Raw genomic sequence first — 18,482 nt, 5'->3', positions numbered from 1 at the left:
ATGAATGAGACGGGGCACCCAGAAGAGACTGCCTTCAGAGAGCCGGGCAACAACAGTATTTATTCCATACTACAATATGGAAAATGTTCTTCCCTTACCTTCACCTCCCTTGCCCTCCCTTCCTTCTTCTTTGAGACTTTAAAGACTGAAGCAGTCACTGATGTGGGGCCAATGTAACAGAAGAGGAAAAGTTATGCAGGCTCACCCATCTTCCTTCCCTGTTGTACATGCCCATCAAGTATATGTGAAGAATCAGTTTCCCAAAACCTATCCCTCCCCCCCCCCCCATTCCTCACACATGTCCTAGCATGACCAAGTGATGAGAGAGAGAGAGAGAGAAAGAGAAAGAGAAACATCAATGATGAGAGAGAATCATTGATCATCTGCCTCCTGCACACCCCACACTGGGGATTGAGCCCGCAACCTGGGCATGTGCCCTGACCGGGAATCGAACTGTGACTTTCTGGTTCATAGGTCAATGCTCAACCACTGACCCAAACCAGCAGGTCACTAAGACTTTTTCAAAAAGTGTAGAGGCCACCCTGGCTGGTGTGGCTCAGTTGGTTGAGCATTGTCCCATGCACTGAAAGGTTGCTGGTTCAATTCCCAGTCAGGGAACATGGGTGATATTTCGCTTTCACATCAATGCTTCTCTCTCCCTCTCCCTTCCTCTATAAAATCAATAAAAAAATCTTTTTTTTTAAAGTGTAGAGGCCATGGCATCTGCTATGACTGACCCTCGGGGCTTCATTTATTTTCTCTTTTAGAAAGATAGGGCCCTAACCTGTTTGGCTCAGTGGATAGAGCGTTGGCCTGCGGACTCAAAGGTCCCAGGTTCGATTCCGGTCAAGGGCATGTACCTTGGTTGCGGGCACATCCCCAGTAGGGGGTGTGCAAGAGGCATCTGATCGATGTTTCTCTCTCATCCATGTTTCTAACTCTCTATCCCTCTCCCTTCCTCTCTGTAAAAAATCAATAAAATATATTTAAAAAAAAAAAAAAGAAGAAAGATAGGATTTCAAAGCGATTGTCAAAGTACTTGAAGGCCGCCTTTAGGCAGGCTTCTGTACTGTTTGTGCAGGTGTTCAGAAGTTCACTTCCTGAGATGATGCCCATCCCAGTAACGGGCCTTTCTGACATTTGATTTCCTGTTCTTACTAGGAAAATACCTAAGTCATTATATTCTGGTTGCCTTTTTTTGCTGTTGTTAATCTTCACCTGAGAATATTTTTCCATTGATTTAGAGATTGGAAGGTAAGGCGAGTGAGAAAGAGACACATTGATGTGAGAGAGACTCATCGATCTGTTGCCTCCTGCATGCACCCCGATTGGGGCCAGATATCAAGCCTGCAACTGAGGTAGGTGCCCTTGACTGGAATCAAACCTTCAGTTCGAGGGCCAACACTCTATCCACTGAGCCAAACTGGCTAGGGCTCTGGTTGCCTTTTTAAAAACATATTCATACAGCCCTAACCAGTTTGGCTCAGTGGATCGAGCGTCGGCCTGCGGACTGAAGGGTCCCGTGTTCGGTTCTGGTCAAGGGCATGTACCTTGGTTGCGGGCACATTCCCAGTAGGGGGTGTGCAGGAGGCAGCTGATCGATGTTTCTAACTCTCTATCCCTCTCCCTTCCTCTCTGTAAAAAATCAATAAAATATATTTAAAAAACAAAACAAAAACATATTCGTACATGTAGAACAGAGAACAGGAGCTTGGGATTGGTGAGGATGATGTCCTACTGTTTTGGCTCAGTGACACAGCCAGTACACATTAGCAGGGACATGGTTTGAGTTTATTCTTGCTCCCCCGTGAACAGGCCTGTCTTTTGGAGGGGGCAGTGAAGGCAGCCATTCTGGCTCCATGCCTGGGTGTGGTAGGTTGCTGTCCCCTGCTCTTCTTTTCCAATTGTAACTAACATTGTTTTACCATTTTGGTCCATCATGATATGCCAGGAAGCTAATGAAAAATAGTGGCAGACCAGCTTTCTTCAAGAAAGCTTATTGCAGTGGCCGGGTGTTGTTAATCTTCACCTGAGAATATTTTTCCATTGATTTAGAGATTGGAAGGTAAGGGGAGTGAGAAAGAGACACATTGATGTGAGAGAGACTCATCGATCTGTTGCCTCCTGCATGCACCCCGATTGGGGCCAGGTATCAAGCCTGGCTCAGTTGGTTGGAGCATCATCCGGTACACCAGAAAGGTTGCGGGTTTAATTCGTGGTCAGGGCATATACCCAGGTTTTGGGTTCGATCCCTGGTCGGGTCGCAGAAAGGAGGCAACCAGTCGATGTTTCTCTCTCACATTGATGTTTTTCTCTTTTTTTTTCCCTTCCTCTCTCTGAAAACATATCCTCGGGTGAGGATTTTAAAAAGAGAGAGTTTATTTTAGAAAGCTGCCCTGCTTTCATTTCCTTTAATGCCTCACCCACCTCTGTGTAAGGCAGTGGCTCTCAGCCTTCCTAATACCATGACCCTTTAATACAGTTCCTCATGTTGTGGTGACCCCCAACCATAAAATTATTTTCGTTGCTACTTCATAACTGTAATTTTGCTACTGTTATGAATCATAATGTAAATATCTGATATGCAGGATGTATTTTCATTGTTACAAATTGAACATAATTAAAGCATAGTGATTAATCACAAAAACAATATGTAATTATATATGTGTTTTCTGATGGTCTTAGGCGACCCCTGTGAAAGGGTCGCTCGACCCCCAAAGGGGTCGCGACCCACAGGTTGAGAACCGCTGGTATAAGGCTATATTATGAAGGGCACTAACAATATAAAAGATACACACATCATATCCCTGTATTTATTAAGCTCCTCCTGTCCTTTTTTCCGGAGCCGCTGAGCCACAATGCTGGTTTGAGCTGCATGTGCATAGTCATTCAGATTTTCTACTTCCACTTTGAGAAAGGACCGAAATACCCTTCACCCACTCTGCCACCTCTCATCTGCATTTGTGTGACCCGCTCTCTGCAGAACTGCGTGGACGTAGTGTCTGTAGAAACCTCTCGGAAAATGTCCAAAGGTTGCAGACTTAGGTTATATATAAAATGCAAAACAAACATGAATAATGTGCTTTGAAAACACAAAGAGGCAACACAACGAAATTGGTAATACATTGCTTTTGGAGCCAAACAGCCTGGATTCTTGCTCAGAGGCAGTATGATTTTGGATGTATTAGTTAATCTCACTGTTATATAAACTTCCTATATAACAGGTATATAAGCGGTACTTGCCCCATAGGGTTGTTATAGTAGGTGAATTAGCAATGGCAAAGGCTGGGATGGAACCTAGATTATGTGCTAACTGAAGAAGAGCTGGCAGACCCTGCCTCTTAGAATCCCACCATCCAGTAACTGATATGACCTACTTGTCTGATGATTGAGGAAGATGTGTTTTTATATGCACTTTATCTCTTCAATAGGCCGAGTACTCTGAATTGGTTGAAACATTGCTGTCAAGTCAACAAGACCCGGTTATTTACCAGAGATTAGCAGATGCCTTCAACAAGCTCACTGCAAGCAGCACCCCTCCTACACTGGATCGGAAACAAAAGATGGCTTTTCTAAAGAGTTTGGAAGAATTCATGGCAAATGTTGGTGGTCTCCTTTGTGTAAAATAAAGAACAAAACTCTATGCTTAATTTAGATCCTTTCTGCAAAGTGCACTGAATTGCTAAAAGTTGACTTGAGTCTCGTCCTGTCCTTCAGTTTCTTGGCCATTGGGGTTTTGGAGAGCTTGACATGTAACGAATGCAGTTGAGACAGGAGAGCTCAGCCTCAAATCAGCGTCTACTATTAGGTGTTACCACAGTCGGTCATAAGTATTCTGTAGGTTTTGAATGGTGATTTAACATTTTCAAAAAGAAATATATATGTGCAAACAGATAAGGGCACCATGAAATCATGTTCAGTGCCTTTTCCCTCTTTGTCAAACGTTAGGTGACTAGCCAAAGTTTAAAATTTTTGTTGTGAAATATTAGGTGGCTATGTTTGGTGATGTTTCTCCAACGTTGTCCATGGTCCATCTGCAGCGCTGAGGAACTGGACCCAACTGAAGGCCATCATTGTCAGAATTTCTGTTTGTGGGCTCTGGGTTTTTTCATTTTAATAAACTCCTCCCCTCTGTCACCCCAAAAGTTTTGGATCAGTGCGAAAATTCTGAATAGGTTTTGTCCTGTGGTGCTTTTTTCCCTGTGATTCAGTTTGAGTCTGGCAGGAGGGGAAGGCACTGCCAGTGCTCACTGGCCTGTAACGGGCTGGTGAGCAGGTTTTGTGGAGTACAGGCCTCTAGTCACACTCTGACACCTGAACTTAAGGAGGAAAATGCATGTATATTTTTGTTCCATAAAATGAACTTTAGGAACTGTAGCCATTCCATTGCCTTAATTTTAAGGAAAAAAGGACAAAAAAAACCCCAACAGACTTGTTTTAGTAAGAAATGCAGTTTTGATGCTTCAGAGTTGGTTAGGATGTTAGCTACTCTGAACTTGGTGCCCTTTTGGTGGTGTATTCATGTGGGTTTGTGAGTGAAACAAAGGCTCATCCATATGTAGTCTAACTCTTCGAGTATATTTTTGTCCAGCTTTATATCCAATGCTACAGTATTCGGAGGATGGGAGTGACTGATTCCTGCAGATTTTAGACATTGGGGCATTAGGAGAAATAATTACGCTGGAATGGGTATTTTCTCATTTCATAGGAGTCTTGTAAATTTAAGAGAAAATTTTGTATTGCTGCCATACTTCCCTTAAATTATGGAAACCACAGGCATATGAAACTGCCCACTGCCTTGTCCTTGTCACAGGGCACAGTGACATTGCTTCAAAGGGTGGGTGTCCTGCTATGCTCTTGACACCTCTATGCTAAACTGTCCATGGAATGTGGTGGGATTGCATTGAGCACATGCACCTTCACAGTGATTATTGTGAAACTGTTTAGCTGCTATTAACAGTTACAGTTACCAAAACAGGAGCATCTAAGTTATATCCAGCTTGGCATGCTACCTGAGGCATGTACCAATACAGAGCCTTGAGCCAGAACTTCAAAGACCATTTATCTTAGTTGTCACCATCTAATAACAGCAGAGGGGAAGCAAAGCATCTTAAAAATAGCTAGGAAAAAATTATGTCACTGTTTATAAAATATGCATATTGTATTTTTTAAAATACTTTGAACCGTGTGTTCATTTTTAGATTTCTTCTTTATTTCCCCTTAATGAACATGAAGTCATCTGCACCAGGAACCACTGTTTTGCATTGTTCTTGATGTGTGGTCTCCCAGCTCCGCACACCTGCTCAGTGGTTGTAAGCCTTGCCTGTCTGTGTGTGATGAGTGTAGTCCCTTTGCCAGAGGGTACTGGGACAGGCAACTGACTAGATAGGTCCACTGGCTTTGACAAAACTATAATCAAGTTTTTAAAAATAAAGATGAAAAAAAATAAAGGTGAGTAGAAAAGGGATGCCTTGGGAAATAAAAAGGCATCTGTATTTAATAACTATTATCTAGATGGAAATGTATGTGCTTAATTATCCTAGATGCTGTCAATAATATTGCAGTGTAATTAGACGACTTTTAAGGAAAACAATATGTACTTGGGATTGGACCAAATAAGCCTTAAGATATCACCAGAATGTGATTAGTGGCAAACAGGAAAAAAGAGACAACACCATTTTTTAGGTAATGGGGGTGCCACTTAACTGCAATAGCTGGACACTTTTCTGGTGTTTGTGTATGTGTTTTTCTGATTGGTATTTGCTTAATTTGGGTTGTTATCTTTTTTTTAAACTTTATTTTTATTGTCACTATTACAGATGTCCCCATTCAACCCCCTCCTTTGCACACCTCTACCCAGCCCCTGTGCCCCCTTTCCTCTGATTATCACACCGTTGTCTATGTTAATGGGTTATACATATATGTTTTTTGGCTAATCCCTTTACCTTCTTTCATCCAGCCCTCCCATTTTCCCTCCCCTCTGAGAGCTGTCAGTCTATTCCATATATCTATGTCTCTGGTTCTATTTTGTTTATCAGTTTATTTTGTTCATTGGGTTCCACATATAAGTGAGATCATATGGTACTTGTCTTTCTCTGACCAGCATATTTCACTTAGCATATTAACCTCCAGATCCATCCATGTTGTCTCAAAAGGTTACATTTTCTTCTTTTTTAAGCCTTCTTTATGGCTACGTAGTATTCTATTGTGTAAATGTACCAGTTCTTTTTCAGATGTTTATATATACATATTTTAGTTTGAGTATTCTTTCTATTTTGTCCAGTTTTGTCTGTAGCTATGCTTATTGACTTTTCATTTTTGGAGGTTTTGTTTTAATGCTCTTTGCCCTGTGGGGGACAAGAACACTGACTTAATTTTAGTAAATTAATTTTTATTATTAAAACTGTTGTCCAATATGAACATTATTTGTGCTCCCTTTTTTATATATGTTAAAGGGACATTGTCAAATATTTATTTAGAATTTTGTCTTATATGAAATTTCTGGTCATATATAGTAACCTTTAATGTCTAGTTTTCAGTTCATTCTTTATTTGATTTTATTTTCCTGGGCCAATTTGTTTCCCAGGGCACAATCTCTATGGACTTCTACTTTCACAATTGGTATTCGTGTAACAGCACTTGTCACTATACTCTTGTAGCCCCGTCGCAAGGATTGCTTGCTTGCTTGTTTGTTTGTTTTATGGTTTTTCTGGAACAGTACTTCAGTGTCCTCTTCACAGTTATTTGGGTCTTTATTACTTGCTGTCTCTCAATCTGTTGGAAGACAATGGCATGTTAACAACACTGCACTGAGTTTTGTCTGGTAGAAAGTGTGACATTTTATGTAAAAAAAACAACAACACCTTTTCAATCTTTTTCAAACTAATTTTAAGAACTTAGTCTTACTTCGTTGTAAGCCATTATTACATTATTCTGTTAAAATGAGATGGTTACTACTCTTTCACAATTTTCATTTCAAAACTGAGCATCTCTCTATGATACCTTCCCCTAGTAACACTCCTTACTATCCTTTTTTGTTGCTGTTAATCTTCACCGAAGAATATTTTTTTCATTGCTTTTTTTGAAAGTGGAAGAGTGGGAGCCAGGGGAGAGAAACATCGATGTGAGAGACACACACTGATTGGTTGCCTCCCACATGTGCTCCTACCGTGGTGGGGATTGAACCTGCAGCCCAGGCACATGCCCTTGACCCTGAATCCAACTGAGACCCTTCGGTGTTCAGGCTGATGCTTTGACCACCGAGCCACACCAGACAGGGCTCTCCTTACTATCTTTGATTGACCTTTCTCTTTTACAAAAAAATAACCAGTCTATATTTGTAATGTTACATTTCCCATTTCTGTTAATACTTGTATGAACCCCTCAAGTATTGAAGGGAACTAGCTGTTGATTTCAAGTCTGAGTATCCTAGTAGACCATGTCAATTGAACCCTTAAAATACTATTTTTTCTATTACAGTTTTACTTGTTTCTGTTTGCCACCTCTGTCTTTAGAGGTGGTTGTCATTAGACCTTACTAAGTTAGCTGTCTCTGATGGATAGTTGTCGTTATTGGTTCCTGAATGAAATATTAACTATTTAGGCAGCAGGAACCTCAATACTTCTTAGGGTTTTTTTCTTAACTAGAGAATAAAGAATTGATTTGGATATGAGTTTTTAATATAACTTCCTATAAATTCTTCTAAAAAACAACAGAGCTGATTTGAGGATATAATGTTTTAAATTATTCTAAAATATAAGTGGATATCCTCTGACTTGGTAATAACTATGTTCTGAAAACACTGACTTTCTAAAATAAAAAAGTCTAAATTAGGTTTATTTTCTGAGCTCAAATTGATATGAAGTGCTGTGATTCAAGTTGAACTTTAAACAGTTTAATTTACATGTAGTTCTGGTCGATTATAATAGAGACTCATGACATATTTAGCCAAAGCATATATTTGGTTCAGGTAAAGACACAAAGTTAATAATGAGCATCCATTCTGCTCTAGAGGACTGGTGGAGCGATCTGTTTCTGACCTTTAGCTCCCTATCTAAGTCTGAAGACTGAGCTATATGCACACGTGTTTGTCCGCCTCACCTCCTGGGGTTTGCTCTTCACCTATTCCTAGGCCTTCCTAGCAGTGGAGAGGTTTTCTCCTTTTCAGTACGCTTGGGTCTCAGCTGTTAGGAGCTGTCAGGTATGTACTATTAGCTAACTTTATTAGCCTGAAATTAAATACTGCACCTGTACTATGTATCTAACATGGACCTGACCTCAAGAGTGTTCTGAGCCTAGGCTTCATGGTGTGTCATCTACCACATAAAATTATGACAGATTGCAAATATTGGTGTTGCGATTCAGCTCTCTGAACAAAGGGTCTCCATGCAGTGAGTGTGTGGTTTAATCGTCACAAAGTGTTAGCATTGCTACCATTCAGCATGTGTAAAATTTTTTAAATTTATAAATATTAAACATTTAAACTTATGCTAAGACTTTTCAGTTTTTTTTGAGAGACCCAGGGACAAGTATATGGCTTAAATATTTACTTCTATTAACATTACTAATGAAGGTATAAGGTATAAAGTTGCATTTCATTTTTTCAAAAGATGCTATAATACGATTTTAGGAAATAAATCAGGGCTATGTATTGAGCCAGTTAAAGGCTGAATATCAAATTGATAAAATTTTATTTGTATTTTTAAATCTATAAATGGGAGTTATTATGTGTCTTTTAACTAAATATTTTTATTACATTGTTGTTTTGACTGTGTGTGATTTGTTCGTGGGTATTTAGACTTTTATGAAACTGATTGAAATGGTGCTTTCATTTACCATCATAGAATGACTGACACCAGGGACATTATACAGTCATAATTTAAAATAAAAAATGATACATCTGTATAGATAAGATTTGCATTACCTTCTGTGAGAACACCCAGTCCTGATAGAATATTCGGAAAGAAAACGTTTTGTTTACATTCTTTAATATTCAATGTATTTATTTTTATTTCAGTTTAGTCTTAGAAACAATGTCAGAGTTATCAATTAAGTCATTGGAGTTGGGGCGTATTTGCAGTAAATATTTTTAGTGGTTTGGATCATTCTTTTTATGGCCTTTCAGGGAAAGTGGAAAATTGCCATTCTGCAGTGTCAGACAGACTTTCACTCTGCCTAATCTTAAATCTTGTAAATATATGCACTGAGAAGTTAATTTTTTTAAAAAATCCTCACCCCAGGATATTTTTTTCTATTGATTTTCAGACAGAGTGAAGGGAGGTAGAAGGAAAGAGGGGTGAGGGAGGAGAGGGAGAGAAACATTGATGTGTGTGTGTGTGTGTGTGTGTGTGTGTGTGCTATTTCTTAGGTTGTATTGAGATTTGATTTTACTCCAAGAGTGGATGTAGAAAATTTAGGTTTAAGAGGACTAAGCAGAGTTGTATTGAATTTTGTTTTCTCTCTTTAATTATTAAGGGCAGGACCTGGAACACAGGCTAATAGTCACCTGGTATTTGCGAGCCATAGATGATTTTAAAGGTCCCAAATATAAAAATTTGGTATTGTCTTTTAAACGACATCTTTAAAGTAATTGTGCTCTCTAAAAATACAGTTGGTTTATATTGACTGACTTACAAATGATGCCTTGGTGTGTTGATTATGCATCATTTGTTTATTTTGTAAATATTGGATCGTAGATTGGGTCAATGTAAATTCTTTGTAATCTAAAATGGTTGTTCAGTTTTACTTTCTTTTAAAACTAAATGGAAGTAAAGGGCGTATTTGAAATTTACGAGAAAACCTGCTGGGACATTCCATACAGCCTTAATGACAATGTACTGTCTAACTTCTAGCACATAAATCATTTCCCTATTGAATTCTTTTCATGTAAGTTATTCTCCCAAAGGAAAAATTTTAAACACGCTGAGAAAACATAATAGTAGATACTCAATAAATTCTGTTATATTTAAAAATTCTAAGAACAGTTTGTTCCATTAGATAAGTGTGTCTTTACACAAAGTTTAATAACTGATAGTCATTAATTTTTAAATACTGTGATGTCTTCACATACAATATGACGGTATAGCCCCTGCCACAGCCACTATGGTGGTATTTTGAGAGAGTTCGCTGTATTTTCTTTTTTAAATAAGAAAATTGATCTACTTAAGGTTATTTCTGCTGAATACGCTCATATCAATCCTACAACAACTACAAAAACCCTAACAGTGATTTCCAAAGGCAGTTTCATGTATCACTATAAGTCAAATAAATTGGAGAAGTAAAACAAGTTTATATCTTGTGTGAAGTTAAGAGCTTTACTACACTGCCCTAGAAGGTCTCAATCAGATTTCCTCAGTTTATGTCTTCTCCAAACATCAGTGGGTCTAGAATATGGGAACACCCTTTGCAACTTAGGTTCATTTGAGTAATTTGGTGACAAAACACTTGAAGAATGGAAGAAAACCACATGAATCTGTCCTTGTAATTATAGGTAATTAGTACTTTTTAAAATTAAATTGGAGTGACATTGGTCAACATGGATATACAGGTTTCAGGTGTGGGTTTCTGTTTTTTAAAAATGAAAATTGAGTCTGGCTTCATCTTAGATCTTTACAGAGTAATCTTCATTTCTTTTATGCACCTTTTCTGAAGAGTAGCATGATGAACAGAAATCACTCATAAATACACAAACAGAATAATTCCTGAATCAAAACAGATCTGAAAGCATCTTTTCAAGTCCAGTTTAACTTAAGCGATTTTCCCTTTACTTCAATGAGAATCAAATTGCCTTTGATATTTTAAATTTTTTTATGATTTGTAAGAACCATTAAATTACAGTGCAAATGTTTCACCAGGAAAATTCATCTTCATGTGGTACTGTGAACAGGCTGGCTAAGTAATCAGCACTGGTGGTGGAGGTATAATTGAACTTCTTGACTTCCTGGTCACTTTAATGATAAAAAGCATCATAAAACACTACATGAAGGTAACTATTGCATCTCATATGCTATGAAAACAATTGAAACTTAAAGTTTAAAATCTATTTCAACCCAAAAATTGCTTTAACATGGTTTTTAAATTATAGGCCAAGACAGTCTCCAATGTATGGAACGCTACACCTCTTAAAAATATATATACTGCCATAAAGTTGGTTCTTGGTTCATGTTATTGATTTTTGGTTTGTTCTATGTATTTTCTTTCCTGCTCTTTTGCTAAGTTACACCTGATTTTGAAACACTTGGTGTAATTGACTTGTCATCACTTAAAAGCCATCGAAGTCAAAAGTAGAGCATGGAGCTCTAGCTGGTTTGGCTCAGTGGATAGAGCGTCGGCCTGCGGACTGAAGGGTCCCAGGTTTGATTCTGGCCAAGGGCACATGCCTGGGTTGTGGACTCGATGCCCAGTAGGAGGTATGCAGGAGGCAGCCGATCAATGATTTTCTCATCATTGATGTTTCTATCTATCCCTCTCCCTTCCTCTCTGAAATCAATTAAAAAAAATTTTTTTTTTAAAGTAAAGCATGGGTTGCCATAGACCAGGAAATGGTATTTATAATTGAAATTATGGTACTTCCCAAGTTGTAAACCGGTTTTATATACTGTTATTTGACAGCTGAGTCTTTTATTTATATCCTCAACTTATGCCAGAAACGACTTAAGGTGATTCTGCAGAATATATAAAACAGCACGATAATAAAGTTGGTTAAAAAAAATGAAGGAAAAGTAGGTAGGAACATAATACAGGTTGAATGCCTTCTTAAATGGAAAATAAGTCACTTATGATTTGATGCTGCCAGGTTTAACAAGTACTTTGCTGGAGGTTTTTATACTGAAGGAATGCCCTCAATAAGGAAGGTTCCTCTGGGAGGTTCGCGGCAAGTCTCCCACATACAGAATTATTTCCATAGAGAAATGTTACTGCCTGATAGATTACTCGCCAAATCAGTAGCTAACCTTATTTCAGCGTGAAAACAGCTTCTATCTCGTTTGGTCACTGACTGGACGTTGCTTTCGCTGTCACCCCCAGTGGAAAATGCGCATGGCTGGACCTAGTAACCACGTTGAGTTTGGGAAGGAAATTGATTACAGTGGAGACTAAAAAAGTTTTTCTAATCCTATCAACATTATAAGGCCTCTCACGTCTTGATTTTTCTATTAGAAGATTGAGTAGACAGACCAACGAAGCCCTCCCTGATAGATGTTTGTGAAATGTACATCTCCCCAAGAACAAATAGGTTCCCTGTATTTCGCTTGAAAAACCTTAAGTTTTCCTTGGATTGCCACCTTTCGTGGAGGGAACAGAGCTCCGCCAGGGTCAGCGCCTGCGCACTGCTAGCGCCGGAACTGACGCGCTCCCTTGGGCCAGGGGGTGTGCGCAGGCCCGAGTGCCGCTCGGCTGGCCCCGCCCACTCCTCCCCCAACCCCCTCTGGGTTACTGCGCGCGTGGCGGTGAGTGGACTCTCCCGGTTTCCGGGTGCGGTTTGGGCGGCTGGGCAGTTAGTGGACGGCTACCTGCGAAGTCTGTGCCGTAGGGGTTTGTGCGGGCCAGAGGGGCCGGGAGGGGCCGCGAGGCGTGGGGAAGTTGCGCAGCGATGACGGGAGGTCGGTAGACTCCGTGGTTACACGGAGTGCAGAGGACAGGACAGGACTGGACGTTCATGATCATATCTCACAGGACGCAAGTTGTACCTATATCTTAGTTTAAAATACGTGAGTACAACTTTAGGCGGTGGGCAAGTCGCGTAACGAAGACGGGAAGGAAGTGAACAGCGGGTACTTCGTAGGGCTAGTTGGAGGAGGGTTCTCCGTAGGTGACCAGAAATCTGGGGAAGAATGCGAGTTAATGCTCTTTCCTCTGCACCCACCGCCTTCCCAGAGTCATTTGCAGAGAAGGTGATGATTTTCGTTGTTGTTAATCCTCACCAGAGGATATTTTTTCCCATTGATTTTAGAGAGTGGAAGGGAGGGAGGAGAGAAAGTGAGAGATTGAGAGAAAGAGAAACATTGATGTGAGAGAGACACATCCATTGATTGCCTACTGGAGGGCGGATCCAACCTGCAACCCAGGTACCTGCCCTTGATCTGAGATTGAACCCGCGACCCTTTGGTCTGAGGTGACGCTCTAACCAATGAACCAAACCAGCCAGGGTGGGAGCCTGTACAGTTACGCAGTGGGGGATGGGAGAGTGGGCCTTGCTTTAAGCAAAGATCATATATGAAAATTGACGAATTTTACACATTTCTTTGTAGACCACATTAGTTTATGTTGAGTCAGATGCTGTGTAAAGAAATAGAAAGTGACCATACAGCCCATTAGGATCCTCTTCACCCCTGTTTAGGCTGTACATGATTGTGCCCATTACTTTACTGTGCTGTTCCATCATCTTCATGCTTTTCCTTCTGCAGTCCTCTCCCTCAAGGCGAAAGTAAACCCCCTGTGGCCTCACTTTTATCCTCCATCCACACATGCTCTTTACTCTGATCCATGGCTCTAAATGAAGACTCACCACATCATCATAGTAGAGCAGTTTTTTAACGCCCTAGCACTGTTGACATTTCTGGTCACATAGTTCTTTTTTGTGGAGGGTTGTCCTTTCAGTTGTATGGAGTTGACCAGCTTTCCTGACCTCTACCCAGTAGATGCCAGGAGAACCCTCCCTAGTTATGATAACCAAAAAATATTTCCAGGCTTTGCCAAATATTTTCCTGAGGGACAAATCTTGCCTGATTCTTCGGTGAGTGCCACATAAGGCTCACTGTCAGTTTAATAACATAACACAGCACTTCTCAACTCTTGTACCTGAAAATCTCTTTCACAGAAGTTTCACAAATTCACTTAGAATTTTACTACTGCTAAAGATGTGATAAAGTAGTGACAAGTAAAAAAATTAGCACATTAACACTAAACTTCATTTAATTTAAACTTTAGTGATGTGTATCACATCAGCATTTCAATTTTCCCCACTTAACTAGTGATATACTCTTTTAAAAAAAAAATTAAAACCTGTGTTGTTGAGAGTATTACAGATGTCCCTCTTTTTTCCCCCTCCACCCAGTTCCTACCCTGCCCCACCCCAGGCCTTTACCACCCTATTGTCTGTATCCATAGGTAAGATCTTTGGTTTTTTCTCTTCCTGCCCTCCCTCCCCCCTTCCCTCAGATTCGCCAGTATTTTCCATGTTTCCATGCCTCTGATTCTATTTTATTCACCAGTTTATTTTGTTCATTGGATTTCTTGTTAGATTATTTTGATTAATAGATTCAATTGTTGACAGATATGTATTGCCATTTTATTCTTCAAGTTTTTTACCTTTTTCTTCTTCTTTTCCTCTTCCTCTTCTTAAAGAATACCCTTCAACATTTCATGTAATGCTGGTTTGGTGGTGATGAACTCCTTCAGCTTTTTCTTGTCTCTTATTTGACCTTCCATTCCAAATGATAGCTTTTCTGGGTAGAGTAATCTTGGTTGTAGGTCCTTGGTATTCATCACTTTGAATATATTTCTTGCCATTCCCTTCTGGCTTGCAAAGTTTCTGTTGAGAAATCAGCTGACAGTCATATGTAGGTAACTAACTGCTTTTCTCTTGTTGCTTTTAAGATTCTTTCTTTGTCTTTAACCCTTGGCATTTTAATTATGATGTGTCTTGGTGTGGGCCTCTTTGGGTTCATCTTGGTTGGGACTCTCTGTGCTTCCTGGACTTGTAATTCTATTTCTTTTACCAGGTAAGGGAAGTTTTCTGTCATTATTTCTTCAAATAGGTTTTCAGTATCTTGCTCTCTCTCTCTTCTCCTTCTCGCACCCAATAATGCAAATGTTGGTTGCTTGAAGTTGTCCCCGAGGCTCCATACACTATCTTCATATTTTTGGATCCTTCTTTCTTTTTGCTGTTCTGATTGGGTGTTTTTTGCTTCCTCATATTCCAAGTTGTTGACTTCATTCTCAGAATCCTTTACTGTTGAATCCCTGTAAATTCTTCTTTATTTCAGTTATTGTATGCTTAATATCTGACTGGTTCTTTTTCATGTCTTTGAAATTCTCACTAAGAACCTTGAAAGTCTCAGGAAGTCCCTTGAAGCTCTCATGAGGATCCTTGAGTAACCTTATGTTATAACCATGGTGTTGAACTCTGTATCCAGTAGTTTGCTTTCTTCCATTTCTTTCATTTATGACGTGTTTCTTTGTCTCTGCATTTTGGTGGATTCCTTTTGCTTGTTTCTATGTATTAAGTAGAGCTGCTGTGTCTTCTGGAATTGGTAGAGTGGCCTTGTGTAATAGGTGTCCTGTAGGGCCTAGTGGCTCAGTCTCCCCAGGCACCTGAGCTGGGCACTGTAGGTGTGCCCCTGTGTGCACAGTCTTGTAGTTGAGCCTTGATGGCTATTGGTGTCGGTGGGACGAATTGACCTCTAGGCCAATTGGCTGTGAGGACCATCTGCGACTACAGTGGGAGAGCTGCTATCAGGAAAAACTGCTATGGAGCAGGACTTGCTTTAGTGGGGCTTTGGTGCTCACTGAGTCTGCCCCTTGAGTGTGTCACTGTGGATGCGTAGAGTTGTAATCTGGTATGGTCTGAAGTTCTCTACCAGGTGCACTAGCTCTAGGGCCTCCAGGGAGGTGCAAAGTCAGCCACTGCCTGGGGCCACCCGGAAGGAGCTACAGAGAGATCTGCAGATGGCTACTACTTGTATTGGGCTTGGATGTGCCCAGGCGAAGCCCAACTGTGAAGCAAGGTGGGCTGGTGCTAGTGCCAGTTTTGGGGCTTTTATTGATAGGTTTGGGGCATGCTGACAGCTATAGTTTGTAGTTAAAGATTTTAGAGTCTGAAGCCTGAGCCAGCATAGGCCATTCATATGGAAAAACTGCTGCAAACAGCTTGGGTAGGGCTGCAAAGTGGATGGCTCGGGGTCTCAGGGAATCACCAGGGCAAAGAGTATGAGCCAGGTTGATGGAGACTCAGATATGGCCCCTGCCAGTCAGCTCTGCAACAGGGGAGCTCCCAGCACAGGAACAATGATCCCCGGGAGGACCCCTGTCTGGGAGAAAGCCACTTCCAAGTTCTTGCTTTGAAGCCAGATAATTCAGTTCCTCTGCATATGTGTCTGGGTTCCCCAAAGCTGTCTGGTGCTGGAGCTCAGAGGGGTCGAGTCTGAGTAAGTTTGTGTGCCGGCCCTTTAAAAGGAACTCCTGGTCTCCAGCAGCCTCCAAGTCACTCAGCCACAATCCCCACTGGTTTTTACAGCCTGAAGTTTCGGAGACTTCTCTTCCCAGCTCTGGAACCCTGGGCTGAGGGGATGGTGTGGGTCTGGGACCCCTTACTCCTCCTGGGCATCCTCCACAGAGATGATCTCCCTCCCTTCCATGCCTCCACCCGTCCTGTCTCAGTGTACTTTCAACTTTACTTCTCTATTTGTAGGACTTCCATTCAGCCAGTTTTCAGGCTGTTCTGAATGATGGTGGTTCTGTAATTTAGTTGTACTTTTGATGTGGTTGTGGGAGGTGGCACATACTGGCGTTTACCTACACCACCATCTTGGTTCTCCTAGTGATGCAGTCTTGAACTCAATTCAGTGATGTAGGAAACAGACTATGATTGCTAATGTTGCAGCCCCTATTCTCCAGATGTTCTTCCATTGATCTTATTATCTAGCATATATTTCTATTTTTTATGGTCTTTTAGTGTCTCACTAGAATGTGCGTTCTAAGAGATAGGGACTTTGATTCCCATCACCAAGACAGTGCTTAATACAAAGTAGTGCCTCAGGAAACGATTATTAAATGAATGGATTTGATCAGCTTTAAAATAAACTTTATTTTAATTATTTTATATATTTTTATTGATTTCAGAGAGGAAGGGAGAAAGAGGGACAGATTGAAACATCAGTGATGAGAGAGAACCATTTGATCAGCATTAAATCATTGATCGGCTGCCTCCTGCATGGTCCCTACTGAGGATTGAGGCCGCAACCCTGGCATGTGCCTTGTCTGGACATTGAACTGTGACCTCCTGGTTCATAGGTCGATGCTCAGCTACTGAGCCACTCTGGCTGGGCTAAACTTTTTTTTTAAATCTTCCCCGAGGATATGTTTTTCATTGATTCTAGAGAGAGAGACAGAGAGAGAGACATTGATGTGAGAGAGAAACATTGATCTCTTGCCCCCTCCCCCCATTTCTCAACTGGGGATGGAGCCTGCAACCTGGGCATGTGCCCTGACCAGGAATCGAACTGGCAACATTTCAGTGTATGGGGCGACTCTCAACCAACTGAGCCACACCAGGAATAGCTAAATTTAATTATTTTTACAACCATGAAAGACAGTTTTCTTAAACTGTTCTTTAGAATGGTTTGTTTTGTACTTAAAGTCACCTGGTGTTTTGTTTGTTTGTTAAATATATTTTTATTGATTTCAAGAGGAAGGGAGAGGGAGAGATAGAAACATCAATGATGAGAGAAAATCATTAAATGGCTGCCTCCTGCACGCCCCACACAGGATCAAACCTGCAACCCAGGCATGTGCCCTGACCGAAAATCTAACAGTGACCTCTTGGTTCATAGGGTGACACTCAACCAGAGCCACAACGGCTGGGCCATTTCTCATTTTAAATGGCTACTTTGCATCTTTTGGATACTCCTGGGACTGGGGAATTTCTCCTATTAGTGCAGCCATGGGCAAACTACGGCCTGCGGGCCGGATCCGGCCCGTTTGAAATGAATAAAACTAAAAAAAAAAAAAGACTGTACCCTTTTATGTAATGATGTTTACTTTGAATTTATATTAGTTCACACAAACACTCCATCCATGCTTTTGTTCCGGCCCTCTGGTCCAGTTTAAGAACCCATTGTAGCCCTCGAGTCAAAAAGTTTGCCCACCCCTGTATTAGAGTCTTGATTTTCCTGTTGCCTTTTGTAGCTTGTGCCTGAGGCCAAGATTGGATATACCTACAAAGGTCTTGGAATAGGAAGGGAGCAACATGACAAATATCTTGAATAATTTTTGCTGTCAAAACATCACTTGCGCCGAAACCGGTTTGGCTCAGTGGATAGAGCGTCGGCCTGCGGACTGAAAGGTCCCGGGTTCGATTCCGGTCAAGGGCATGTACCTGGGTTGCGGGCATATCCCCAGTAGGAGATGTGCAGGAGTCAGCTGATCGATGTTTCTCTCTCATCGATGTTTCTAACTCTCTATCTCTCCCTTCCTCTCTGTAAAAAATCAATAAAATTAAAAAAAAATCACTTGCTATAACACTTATTTTTTTTTAATCTTTTTAAGTATATTTGTACTGATTTCAGAGAGGAAGGGAGAGGGAATGAGAGATAGAAACATCAATGATGTGAGAGAATCATTGATTGGCTGCTTCCTGCATGCTCCCTACCGGGGATTGATCTCACAACCCGGGCATGTGCCCTTGACCGGAATTGAACCTAGGACCCTTCAGTCCGCAGGCTGAAACTCTATCCATTGAGCCAAACCCACTAGGGCACTTGCTG

General features: G+C 40.9%; 2 protein-coding genes across 12 annotated transcripts in view; both read left to right on the top strand.

The window, feature by feature from the left end:
- Window positions 1-9,217, top strand: part of XPO4 (exportin 4) — a 160,008-nt gene extending 150,791 nt beyond the window's left edge. For 9 of the 10 annotated variants that reach the window (XM_059684193.1, XM_059684195.1, XM_059684190.1 and 6 more), the window contains one exon: window positions 3,432-9,217. In XM_059684193.1, the coding sequence (XP_059540176.1) occupies window positions 3,432-3,629 (198 nt within the window). In that variant the 3' untranslated portion in view covers window positions 3,630-9,217. The remainder of the gene's footprint in view (window positions 1-3,431) is intronic. The other variant, XR_009451303.1, reaches the window with a different exon arrangement.
- A 3,206-nt stretch (window positions 9,218-12,423) lies between these two features.
- The window catches only part of EEF1AKMT1 (EEF1A lysine methyltransferase 1), a 34,198-nt gene continuing 28,139 nt past the window's right edge, over window positions 12,424-18,482 (top strand). The window contains exon 1 of one of the 2 annotated variants that reach the window (XM_059684230.1): window positions 12,424-12,446. The gene's annotated coding sequence lies outside the window, so the exon portion shown is untranslated. Of the gene's footprint in view, window positions 12,447-12,547; window positions 12,708-18,482 lie in introns of those variants that run through there. The other variant, XM_059684228.1, reaches the window with a different exon arrangement.

This window comes from Myotis daubentonii, chromosome 2 (assembly GCF_963259705.1).
Source record: "Myotis daubentonii chromosome 2, mMyoDau2.1, whole genome shotgun sequence".
Lineage (NCBI taxonomy): Eukaryota > Metazoa > Chordata > Mammalia > Chiroptera > Vespertilionidae > Myotis > Myotis daubentonii.
The sequence above is the reverse complement of the archived record's forward strand: the minus strand, read 5'-3'. Positions and strand labels throughout refer to the sequence as shown.